Below are 12,749 nucleotides of genomic sequence, written 5' to 3'. Positions count from 1 at the left end.
TGGCTCAGGGGGTTAAAGCCTCTGCTTTCAACTCAGGTCATGTTCCCAGGGATGGAGTCCCTCATCGGGCTCTCTGCTCAGCGGGGAGCCTGCTTCCTCCTCTCTCTCTCTCTCTCTCTCTCTTCCTGCCTCTCTGCCTACTTGTGATCTCTATCTGTCAAATAAATAAACAACATCTTTTAAAAAATGGTTTTTTGCCATGAGACAATGTAAGAAGTCAAAGGGAAGTATTACCAACTCAGGCGGAGGATTTAGTGTTCTTATGGGATGAGATGGTAAGTGCAAACCTAGCATGTGTCCAGGTGACTGTTCTGAATGATACAACTCACATATACCCTCAGGACACAGGGAAATCTGAAATGACCATGTGTCCTGCAGATTTTCAGCCCTAGAGATATAGTCTTAAGCCTTACACTTGAATATAAGATGGTCAAGGACAGGTGGTACCTTAGGGTGAACTGAATAAGCAAACAACTCAAGCCCCAATGATTCTGATCAACAATTATTCAAATACACTGACTAGCACACTGTGAAAGATACTGACTAGCAAGAAAGGAAACAAAGTAGTAGGCGTGGGAGCCAGTGCAAACAATGAACAGAAACCAAACCCCTAAAATTGCAGATATGGAAATTAATAGACACAGACTGTAATAGTACTTTGTTTACAAAAAAGATAAAGAAGATTATAGCAATGTCAATAGCAATACTGTACTATAGTTTTGCAAGATGTCCCCATTAGGAATTAATGGGCTGAGAGTACAGAAGAACCCTGTATTATGCATGTTCATCTGCATATGAAGGGACAATGATCTCAAAAAGTGTAATTCAAAGCTCATGGGTGGCTCATATTTTTAGCCTCTGTCTCTGGCTCAGGTTTTGATTCCAGGACCCACCTGGGGCTCCCTGCTCAGCGGGGAGTCTGCTTCTCCCTCTCCCTACTCCCCCTGCTTGTGTTCCTTCTCCAGCTGTCTCTGTCAAATAAATAAAATCTTAAAAGAAAAAAAGTGTAACTCAAAAAGGGGGAGCATGCATAGGAAGACACGGGCACCAAGGCATTCTGAAAAGCCATTTCTGCTGATATCTACGGCTGCACTCAGCCAGATTTTAGTCACAATGTATTTATCATGAGGTTCAGAATATTAGTTGCTTCATGAATGCTCATAAATAAGAATTTCAAGGAGAATTATAGCCAAAGGAAATTTGTGCTAAAAGTTCACACTGGGAGAGCTCTCTTGGGAGGGATGGGAAATGGACAGTGTCCTCCTTAAAAACGTTTTAGGCATTCAAGAGCTGCAAAAGCAAAAATAGCTTGAGTATCCATGATCCTGGAAAGAAAAAACAAACAAAAAAAAAAAACAAGAACAAAAATAAAAACCCTTATTGGGAGCTCACCATTCTGTATCACTTTTCATCTTGAGGAATTTGCTAAATGAAAAGTAATGTCTGAAGGGCTAAAAAGCATATAACCCAGATTACTTGCTGATAAGCCAAACAGATTTTTGAAGCTGTGAGAGGCTGGTGAAATTGTAGTTCAGGGTCAAACAAGGAGGGAAGGTGCTAGTAAAAATCCTCAGCTTTCAAATGGAACACTCAAAGGAAGAGAAAACCAAACCATCCCAAAGACTGAAACCCTGTACCAGTAATCTCAATACTATTTTGGGTTAACGTGATCTGCCTTGCCCGAAATGCCTGCCTAAAGCAAAAATAAATAATCTCTGAAGGAAATTTAAATCATCCATATTCCCAGGTTTTCTCTAGGATTTGTTTTTAGCACTGAGGTATAATGAACACATAGGAATTGTGTGTATTTAAAGTTGATTATGTTACGCTTTCATATACATTGTGAAATAATCTCTGTAAATCAAGTTAATTAACATACCCATCGCCTCCCATAGTAAGTCACACAGAGGTAAGTCTTCATAATTTTTTTCATGATTCTTTCCTTCCTCTTCTCAGGTTTCATTTCTCCTTCCTTGGTTCCTTCTCTCAGCCCTCCGTTTTTCCTCACTCCTCCCTTCTTTCCTCCATCCCTCCTTTCTTGTATTGCCGACTGATAGAAAAATCATTAACAATGAACAGTGATTTTGTAAGAACCACCTTTTGGGGCACTTGGATGCCTCAGTCAGTTAAGCAGGTGACTCTTGATTTTGGCTGGGGTCATGGTCTTGGAGTCCTGGGATCAAGCCCCACCTTAGGCTCTGCACTCAGCAGGGAGTCTGCTTCAGGATTCTCTCTGTCCCTCTGCCCCTTGCCACCCGCACCCCAAACTCCTATGTGCTTTGTTTCTGAAATGGATAAATAAATCTTAGAAACAGAAAAAATAAGTACCATCTTTCAAAGTTCTCTGTATAAAACCCTTGATCTTGTACCCTGCAACTTACTGAATTTATCAGTTCTAATAGTTCTTTGGTGGTCTTTAGGATTTTCTATATGTAAGATCATGTTATCTAAAAACAGTGACAGTAAAACTGTCATGTGCAGTAGTAAAACTTCTTCCATTCTGATTTTGATGCCTTTTATTTCTTTTATTATTTATTTAAGATATATTTATGTTAGAGAGACAACACATGCAAGCAGGTGAGGGGCAGAGGGAGAGAGAATCCAAGCAGATTCTGTGATGATCATGGAGCCCCATGTGGCACTCGATTCCATGACCCTAAGGATCACGACCTGAGCTGAAATCAAGAGCTGGGTGCTTAATTAAATGAAACACTCGGGCACCCCTGGGTGCATTTTGTTTCTTTATATTGCCTTATTGCTCTGGCTAGGACTGCCAGTACTATGTTGAACAAGGAGTACTAAGAGTGGGCATCTTACTCTTATTCCTATTCCTGGAGGAAAGTTCTCAGTCTTTCATCACTGAGTATGATTTTAGCTAGGGTCTTGTCATTTTCATTTATGGGCTTTGTTATGTTGAGGTACATTCCTTCTATTCCCAATTTTCAGAAAGTTTTCATTATGAAACTGTGTTGAATTTTATAGATGCTTTTTCTGCATCCATTGAGGTGATGAGATTTTTTTCATTCATTAATGTGGTATATCACATTTATGAGATATATATCTGTTGAGCCATTCTTATATGCCAGGGATAAATTCCACTTTATCCTGGGATGTAATGATTTTAACATGCTGTTGAACCGGGTTTCTTTTCTGTAGTGTCCTCACCTGGCTTTGGTGTCAGAGTAACGTGGGCCCCATAAAATGAGTTTAGGACTGTTCTCTTCATTTTGGGGGAAGAGTTTGAGAAGGATTGGTGTTAACTCTTCTTTAAATGTTTGGTGGAATTCATCAGTGAAACCATATGGTCCTCGGGTTTTTTTTAGCTGTAAGGTTTTGATTTATTGCTTCATTCTCCTTAGTCATTATTGATGTTGAGATTTTCTATTTCTTCCTGTTCAGTCTTGTTAGGTTGTATTTTTTTTTTCGGAATTCATCCATTTCTTCTAGGTTCTCTAATTTGTTGGTGTATAGTTGTTCATAGTAGTCTATCTCTTATGTCTTATGTCTGGGTATCAGCTGTGCTGTGTCCTTTTTCATTTCCTATTTTGAGTCTTCTCTCTTTTTGTATTAGTTACTCAAAGATTTGTCAAGTTTGTTTCTCTTTTCAAAGAATCAGATCCTAGTTTTATTGATCTTTTCTATTGCTTTTCTGGTCTCTATTTTGTTTATTTCTGCTCTTATCATGGTTATTTCCTTCCTTCCTCCTAACTCTGGGTTTCATTTGTGCTTCTTTTTCTAGTTCCTCTAGGTGTAATGTTAGGTTTTTCCATTTTCTTAGTTATTTTTTATGGAGATAATTAATATATAATGTTACATTAGTTTCAGGTATACAACATAATGATTTGATATATGTATATATGGTGAGATGATCATCACAATAAGTCTAGTTAATATCCAGCATCACAGTTATACTTTTTTTCTCTTGTAATGAGACCTTTCAAGATTTACTCTTAGCAAATTTCAAGTATACAATATGTTATTTTTAATGATAGTCACCATGTTGTACATTAACTAATGTACATTAACTAATAAGTTTGTACTCTATGACCAATATCATCCCGTTTCTACTACTCCTTAATCCCTGGCAACCACTATTCTACTTTTGGTTTCACAAGTTCAACTTTCTAAACTCCACAGAGATAGCATGTAATATTTGTCTTTCTGTCTTTGGCTTATCTCACTAAGCATATGTCCTCCAAGTTCATACACAGTATTGCAAATGGTAGGATTTCCCTTTTTTGGAGGCTGAATAATATTCCATTATGTAGATATGTGAGTTTGTTCATCTATCAGTGGACCCTTAGGTTGTTTTCATATCTTAGCTATTGTGAATAATGTGACAATGAACATGGGTGTGCAGATACTTGAGATATTCGTTTCTTTTCCTTCAGATATATACCCAGAAGTGAGACTTCTGGTTTATATAGTAGTTCTATTTTAATTTTTTGTGGAGCCTCTGTACTGTTTTCTATAATGGCTATACTAATTTATATTCCTTTCAACTATGTACAAGGATTCCCTTTCCTCTGCATCCTAACACTTGTTATTTCTTGTCTTTTTGAGAATATTCATTCTAACAGGAGTGAGGTGATAGCTCATTGTGGCTTTGATTCACATGCCCCTGTTGATTAGGGATGTTGAGCACTTTTTCATGAACCTATCGGCTGTTTGTAGGTCATCTTGGAGAAATGTCTATTCCGTTCCTTTAACCATTTTTCATCAGTTTTTTTTCCCTATTGATTTAGGAGTACCTTATATGTTTGGATATTAATCCCTTATCAGATATATGGTTGGTAAATATTTTCTCCCACTCGATAGGTTGCCTTTTCATTTGATAATCTGAACCACTACACTAAAATAATGGAGGATAAAAATGATAAGATTGTCTCAATAGAAGCAGAACTAGCATTTGACAAAATTCAGTGTTCTTTTTAAAAAGATTTTATTTACTTATTTGACAGAGAGAGAGAGAGATCACAAGTAGGAAGAGAGCGAGGCAGAGAGAGAGGGGGAAGCAGGCTCCCTGCTGAGCAGAGAGCCCGACATGGGGCTCGATCCCTGGATCCTGAGACCACAACCTGAGCCAGAGGCAAAGGCTCAACCCACTGAGCCACCCAGGCGCCCCAATATCCTTTTATAATATAAAATCTCTCAACATAATAAAGACCATGTATGATAAGCCCACAGCTAATGTGATACTTAATAACAAAACAGAAACAAGTTGGAGATATCTAATCTTGAAACTTCAACACAGTTCTGGAAGTCCTATCCAGAACAATTAAGCAAGATTTTAAAAAAAGGGGGGGGCACCAGAACTGGAAAAAAATATATAAAACAGTCTGTTTTTAGATAACATGATCTTATATACAGAAAATCCTGAAGACTCTATAAAAAACTGTTAGGACAAACAAATGAACTCAGTAAGGTTGCAGGATACAAAAATCAACATATGAAAATTCACTGCATTTGTATATACTAAAAAAAGAAAACCATGAAATTTTACCAAAAAAAGGGTGTGAGGGTTGGTTACAGTTGTATGAAATTCTAGAACCAGAATTCTAGAAGCCATGGTGAAAGAATAATCAGGACATGGGTGTCTCTATAAGGAGAAGCTAGGACTCACTGGGAAGGGGCATAGGAGAGTTCCCAGGCTGATGTTCGTATTCCATGTAATGAGAGGTGTTTGAGTTACACAGCGTGATGCATTTGTCAGTTCATGGTGATTGTACATTTAAGATTTGTATGTTTCACCTTAACGTAAATTTCCATAAAGTTGCACAGAATAAAACATGTAAGAAGTATTGAACTCTTGTTACTGATGTGTGTATAAAGTATTGAGGAAGTATAATGATGTCTGCAATTCCCTTTGACATATATCTCAGGATGGATTAATAGGAGGATAAAGTACAAAAAGATATGTGATGAAGCAAATATAGTAAAATCTTAATGTGTGGTGTAAGATGTTTTCCAAAAATGATGGCAGTAATAATTCCACTCCCACATGCTCTTCTAGAACTTTGTCACTGTCCCATCAAGTGTTGTAATTTCTTTTCATCTCCTAGAACCCAGGTGTTACTTGAAGGCCGTCTGAATGAAAAGAATGCAGTACCAGTGAAGTAGGGCCCAAGAGTTGATTCGGCATCCACTTGGCTGTCCCAGAATTCTCACCCAGAGACCCCAGTCACCATGCACATGTCAAAAAGGCTGCATTCTGATTCAAGGTCTCAGACAACAGCTAACTGTCAACACCCAGATTAGAGTGAACAAGATGTTCAGTGTGTCTATTATCCCTGTGGAGCCCAGTCTATAGGAATTCAGTTAAGTCCACTATTATTTAGGATTGTTTATGATACAAGAGTAGATACTCAGAGCAATGTAGGTCCTGGAGACACAGATGCTGACAAGATAATTGTTGCAGCATGGTTTTAAACATTTCATGAAATACTGGGAAAAAATTTTGAGTGCCAATGCAGTCAATGGAGGCTTTGATTACAGGGGATTTTCCTCTTCAGCAAGGCCTTCTACAGAAGAGGTACTTCATGAGGAAGCACTCACAACAATCTTTCTACCTTCATCGTCTTCCCTACCTTTCTTCTGACTGATTCCCTAGACAGCAGCCTATATGACAGGCTCTCTCCCTGGCCCTGCATACAGGACAGAAGACCTCTGGGACTTGGCATATTGTCAAAACTATGGAAATGATGTTAGTGAGTAGCAAGTAAAATACCTGAGGGAATCATTCATATTCCAAAATGTATCTGAACAAGTTAAATTTCAAATACTTAATTTGTTTTTCTCACATAAATAAGAGCAAACTTCTCTGAATAATCACTATGCTATATCAAAATGAAAACAAGGCTTTGTTTCGACATTCACATCACAATGAGCTCTAGGTCCACAGAGAACAATCCTCCCGGTATCTACTGGGAAACAAGAAACTCCAAGTCGTTTCAAGGGGTAATGGTCTCAGGTGACCACAGAACTCTCTTTGGAATGTACATGGAAAACTCAACTCCAACCATAAGGCACTGAGAAGATGCTACCCTGTGGTTATAAGAGACCTGTAATTTCAGACCAAGTGAACTTGTCACAGTCATTCAAAGGGCAAATGGCCTCAAACACGTATCCCTAAATGACATGAGAGAAGGAAATGTAGAAAACTGTGCAGAAACATAAGTTACTCATATAGCTTACTGTTTTCTTCTTTTTTTTAAATTTTATTTATTTATTTGACAGGCAGAGATCACAAGAAGGCAGAGAGGCAGGCACAGAGAGAGAGAGAGAGAGAGAAGGAAGCAGGCTTCCCGCTGAGCAGAGAGCCCGATGCGGGGCTCAATCCCAGGATCCCAAGATCATGACTTGAGCTGAAGGCAGAGGCTTAACCTACTGAGCCACCCAGTTACCCCTAAGGTAGGAATTTAATTTTTTATCTCTATTATCGTGAGCATTGCATTCTACCCACTAATAACAAAGTAGCTGTGAGGGTTAATTGGCAGTTAAAAGGTACTGAATATACTAAAGTTACAACCGGATGGGGAATAAATGCTGTTGTTTTCCTATTCCTGACATAATCAGCACACAGATGAAGCAAGGAGAAGCTAGAAAGCTGCAGAGAAGAGGGCTGCAAACTCCACCCCGAGGCAAGTGTGCAGCCCGAGAGGGACGACTTCATACCGCAGCTTATGCAGAAGAGCAGGGACAGTGTCACAGGTAACTTGTGAGCCCGTGTTGCTCAGCCCCTGCCGGGAAAGCGGTCTCTACACCACTGATGTTTTAGCAAATGGGAAAGGAACTAGCAGCTACTGGGCACTTATCTGATAAGTGTACAGGCTTAGGGCTGTAACCCCTCAAGGAGGTAGATGTAGGGCCATGTTATAGAGGAGAAAAGTGGTTACTTGCGCGTATGAATGGAATAGAAGCAGAATTTGGATTTGAACATAGGTCCCTCTAATTCTGCTCAATCCCCTCCCCCATTACAAAGTAGACTCCAGGATAATTCTGGGTTTCATTTCAAAGCTAATTTGTTGATTTTATTGTATCAAAGAAATTAAGCAGGAAAAAAGTAAAGAAAAAACACTTATAAAGTCTTCAATTTCTACATTTTGCCCATGAGTTAATTGTATATTTCCCTGTAAACCATTGACAATTTGATTCTTTGTGTGTCCTCCTTACCTACACACCTTTTTCCCTTTGACCTAATGGTGTGACCATTTGGCTTCATATTTAACAGTTGTGATTTTTAAAAACAAGTCTTTCTTGGGCACCTGGGTGGCTTAGTTGGTTAGGCAACTGCCTTCAGCTTAGGTCATGATTCTGGAGTCCTGAGATCGAGTCTCATATCGGGCTCCCTGCTCAGCAAGGAGTCTGCTTCTCCCTCTGATCTCTCTCCTCTCATGGTCTCTATCAAATAATAAAATCTTTTAAAAAATTTTTAAAAACAAAACAAAAAACCAAGTTTTTCTTTGGTGGATCTAATAAGTATACACACACACATACACACACACACACAAATTTAGTTCTTTGGTGAGGCTATACACACACACACACAAGAGAAAACATAAACCTATGAACCTCTAATTTATGTAAATCTTATTAAATTTACTATCAGAATTAGCACCTATAAGTCAATAAAACACTCTTTTATTTTCCCATTAAAAATACCAGTATCTTCTCTGAAAATTATAGAAAACCAGACTCAAAGCTGACTTTTGTTCTTTTTTTTCCCAATTTATTTATTTTCAGAAAAACAGTATTCATTATTTACTGACTTTTATTCTGATTGGGTTGGAAGAAAATTGAATGCACTTTTCCGAACTTGGTTATAAATATTTACCTTTGAACATTGCCCCATGGGCACAAATTAAGTGTAGCAGCCAGAAAAATTCTCATTTCAGCTGGTGGGGAATGATGAGTGACATAGTGGTTTCAGCACTCCCCAGACTGGTCATGGTTTGGAGGTACATCTTAGGAGGTAGGTTGGTTTAGAGTACCCACAGTGCAGGGTTTTGACGTGCTCTGGGACAAAAGAGTGTTCCAGGTGGCTTGTGTCAAGAAATACCCTCAAATTCTTATAGGTCTCACCACTAACTCAGAGCATTAGGCATCTGAAATCCACCAGAGCTCTAGCAAGGGTGGGGGCATGAATAAACCAGGAGAAGGGTTTTTAGGAAAAGAAGTCAGTTAGTCCCTTTCAGTCTGCAGAAGTGGTACAGCACAAGGAGGGTGAATGGATCCCAAAACCCTGGGCCAGAAAACAAACTCTGCCCTTGGAGAGTGACTGGAAGTAATGGGTGTGATGCTGTATTGACATGCTCTCGATCCCTAGTTCCCTTGAGTATTAGGAGGAGAGAAGGATTCATCATCAGCACAAATGAAAAAAGAAAGTAATAGAATAGCAGTCAGAATTTAAAAATCTACACATGTGAAATTTCCTGATGTTTTTCTTTTCTCCTTTTAGAAACACCTGCCAGAAATTTGGGATGAATGCTAGTAAGGATATGGAACTCTCAAGAATGCTCCCCTGGTGAGCCAGATATCCTATCACAGGAGCAGTTACGGCAGTTATGTGTTCTTTGATCAAATATTTGTGGAATTAATGTATTGGCTTTGGATAGCCAGTTAAGCAACCTGTACCTTAGTGTCAATTTTTTATAGCATCAGAATCAACATACCTACCACAAAGAGTTGTTGGGAGAAATTTGGAGAGAAAATTCTCTCAAATGCATGGTGTATTGACCAGCATATTTCAGATGCTGAGCTAATGCTGGTTGCCTGATCTGCCTCCCTGTAATTTTTTGGCCCAGTAGTTCAGTACATAAAGAGCATACACACTTCTCAGCTGAAGGTATATTTTCTTTCTTTCTTTTTTTTTTCATCAAGCTTTGTGGATCCTACAAAATGTGTGTCTCTATCATTTTTCCTCCAACCTTCAACTCCACACTGATGTCTTCTCAATGTTTTCCTTTCCTTCCTGGACAATAGGGCCTGAAAAACAAACCCTACGTCATATGCGAAGTCCCTGGGTTCCTTTCGTCCTGTCATCTCACACCCAGAGTGGATAGGTTAAGAAGTGATGAAAACAACCTGAGGAACTTGAGTTTTAATAAGAGTGGTGCTGCCAAGCAGCCCTTCGCCCAGTGTATCAGTTAGAAAATGTCCTGACAGTCTTCTTGAAAGCTAAAGAATTCACTAGGACATCATGGGCACAAATGAGCCATCCAGGATGGGAGAGTCTCTCCCTAACCATTTTGCCTCTAAGATCTGCCTGAATGGGAGACAGTTATTGAACACTTCTAGTCTCAACTTAATGTCATAAATAGGAAACCAGTACAAATTTCAAAATGGTAATTTCTTTTATTAAGTCTACTCATTGGTATAATTGTTAACCAAGCAGCCAGTGTCTTCTGGGGACAATTCTAGAGATCCCAAGAATGTTTGGAAGCCATTCAAAATCTTTTACTTCTTAAAGTTGTGTTGATTCAGTCAATGTTGTTCAGTACTTCTGTGGGCTAAGCTAGGATTAGATCACACACACACCTTATACCTGTTAGTTCTCATACTCCTATAGGTGAGAAAACAGGCATTTTTTCCTTCCTTATTTCCCTCTTCCTTGCAGGTTCTGATTGTAGAAGACAGAAATGGGTGGTAAATGCAGGGGTTTCCAGAATGTATTTCCACCACTCTAGGGCATTTATGCAGATTCTTCTACTAGAATCTTTCTTCTCATCACTCTGACCTCAAATTCAGTCAGGTGCATTTACCTCCCATTTCTCTGGCTCTCTCATTAAGAGTTGTCTTGTTGTTGCCAAAGAGCCATTGACTAAAGGCCAGGAGACCTCAGTGCTTTTTACAATCTTTTGAGTCTTGACCTCAAGAATGTTGACATCTGTGGGAGAAATTTACAGAGCCTATTGAATGATGGGCAATCACACCACAGTGAGCACCTTCTTTCTGTGGGGGTTTTCCAGTTTTCCAGACTTGCAGGGTCCCCTCTTTGCGATGATCTTCTTCTCCCATATGACCATCCTAGCTGCAAATGTGTCCATAATGGTGGCCATCAAGCTCAGTCACAACCTTCACACCCCCATGTACTTTTTCCTCTGTGCCCTGTCCTTTTCAGAAACCTGTACCACCATGGCAGTCATCCCTCGCATGTTAACGGACTTGCTGTCTGACAGCAAAACCATTTCTCTTCCTGGGTGTGCCATGCAGATGTTTTTCTTCTTTGGCTTGGGAGGCAATAACTGCTTCATCATGGCTGCCATGTCCTATGACCGCTATACTGCCATTCACAACCCACTGCACTACCCCATCTTGATGACCCATAAGATCTGCTTTCAGTTCATCATGGCCTCCTGGATGCTTGGGTTTCTGGTTTCTCTGTGCATCATCATCATTGTATTCAACTTATCTTTCTGTGACTCCATCATCGAGCACTTCTTCTGTGACATCTCACCTGTGGTCTGCCTTGCGTGTGACTACACCTTCCGTCAGGAAATGGCTATTTTTGTGCTCTCTGCCTTTGTGTTGGCGGGCAGCTTTGTCTTCATCGTGATGTCCTATGTCTTCATTGTGTCTACAGTTGTGAAGATGCCCTCTGCCCAGGGGAGGTATAAGGCCTTCTCCACTTGCTCCTCTCACCTCACCGTGGTGTGCATACACTATGGATTCTCTGGCTTTGTCTACCTGAGGCCCAAGGACAGGGACTCGTTCCGTGAGGACATGCTGATGGCTGTCACATACACAGTGCTGACACCTCTGCTTAACCCCATCGTGTACAGTCTCAGAAACAAAGAAATGCAGATGGCCCTAAGGAAGGTATTAGGCAAGACAGATAGGCTCATCCCTCAGATGGTGAATAAAAGAACACTGGGCACTTAAAAATGTGCAGACTGCTGATAAATAAAAGTGGAAAAGTGGAGTATTTCCAATGAAATAATCACTTTGTGTACAAAGCAATTAAAGTGCATCCTAACTCCTGATATAACCTGGTCATACTCCTTTCCTACTACAAAACCGGATGTAGTTTTAAAATTTTTAAAATGAGAAAAATATTTTGAAATGTTATTACACATACATGTACATATACACATATACATGCATATATACACATGCATATATGTGTATGGGTATACATATCGAAAAACAATTTGGAAAACTATTTTCATAACCTTTGTTGCCTCTGGAAGGAAAAAATTCTACCAAAATGGAAAAGAAGGAAAAATGAAAGAGAGGGAGAGTAAGCCAACAAGAGAGAAGGAAAATCACTAATTTACTTTAAAAAGGAAAAACTACAAAGCCTTAAAGTTGAAATGAGTGAAAGGCCACAATACAGAGAAATTTCAAGGAATTTTAAGAAAGACCTTGTTCATTTCTATTCAAAGACATAAGGAAACTTAGATCAGAATGGGTGAATTTCTGGGAAAAAAACAGATGAAAATTACTGCAAAGGAGATATTTTTAACATATGAGATTTCAGGAATAATATAGAAAAGTCTGTCAGAGAGCTCTTCCTTCTATACCCCAGCAAAGAAGTAGGTTAGATGGTTTCACAATTAACTGAGTCCTCAAAAAGCAATGAATTCAAATGCTATTTGAGTTAGAGTATACAAATCAAAGCTTCTAATTTTTGAAAGTCACAGAAGTGGAAGGTGCTATGTATAACTGGAGAATCTAATTGAGGTCATTGCAGAAGGTTCTCATGTGGACTGTGGAAGATGTTAGCTACTGCAAGGAGTCTAGGCATTTTG

General features: G+C 39.3%; 2 protein-coding genes across 2 annotated transcripts in view; one reads left to right on the top strand and one right to left on the bottom strand.

Moving 5' to 3' along the window:
- The window catches only part of LOC122912694 (olfactory receptor 481), a 75,801-nt gene that overhangs the window by 43,238 nt on the left and 19,814 nt on the right, over window positions 1-12,749 (bottom strand). The window lies entirely within an intron of this gene.
- Window positions 10,915-11,880, top strand: LOC122912691 (olfactory receptor 10Z1-like). Its single transcript, XM_044258753.1, has one exon. The coding sequence runs from the start codon at window positions 10,915-10,917 to the stop codon at window positions 11,878-11,880; it is 966 nt and encodes a 321-aa protein (XP_044114688.1).

This window comes from Neovison vison, chromosome 7 (genome assembly GCF_020171115.1).
Source record: "Neovison vison isolate M4711 chromosome 7, ASM_NN_V1, whole genome shotgun sequence".
Classification (NCBI taxonomy): Eukaryota; Metazoa; Chordata; class Mammalia; order Carnivora; family Mustelidae; genus Neogale; species Neogale vison.
This window is presented reverse-complemented; position numbering and strand designations above follow the sequence as displayed.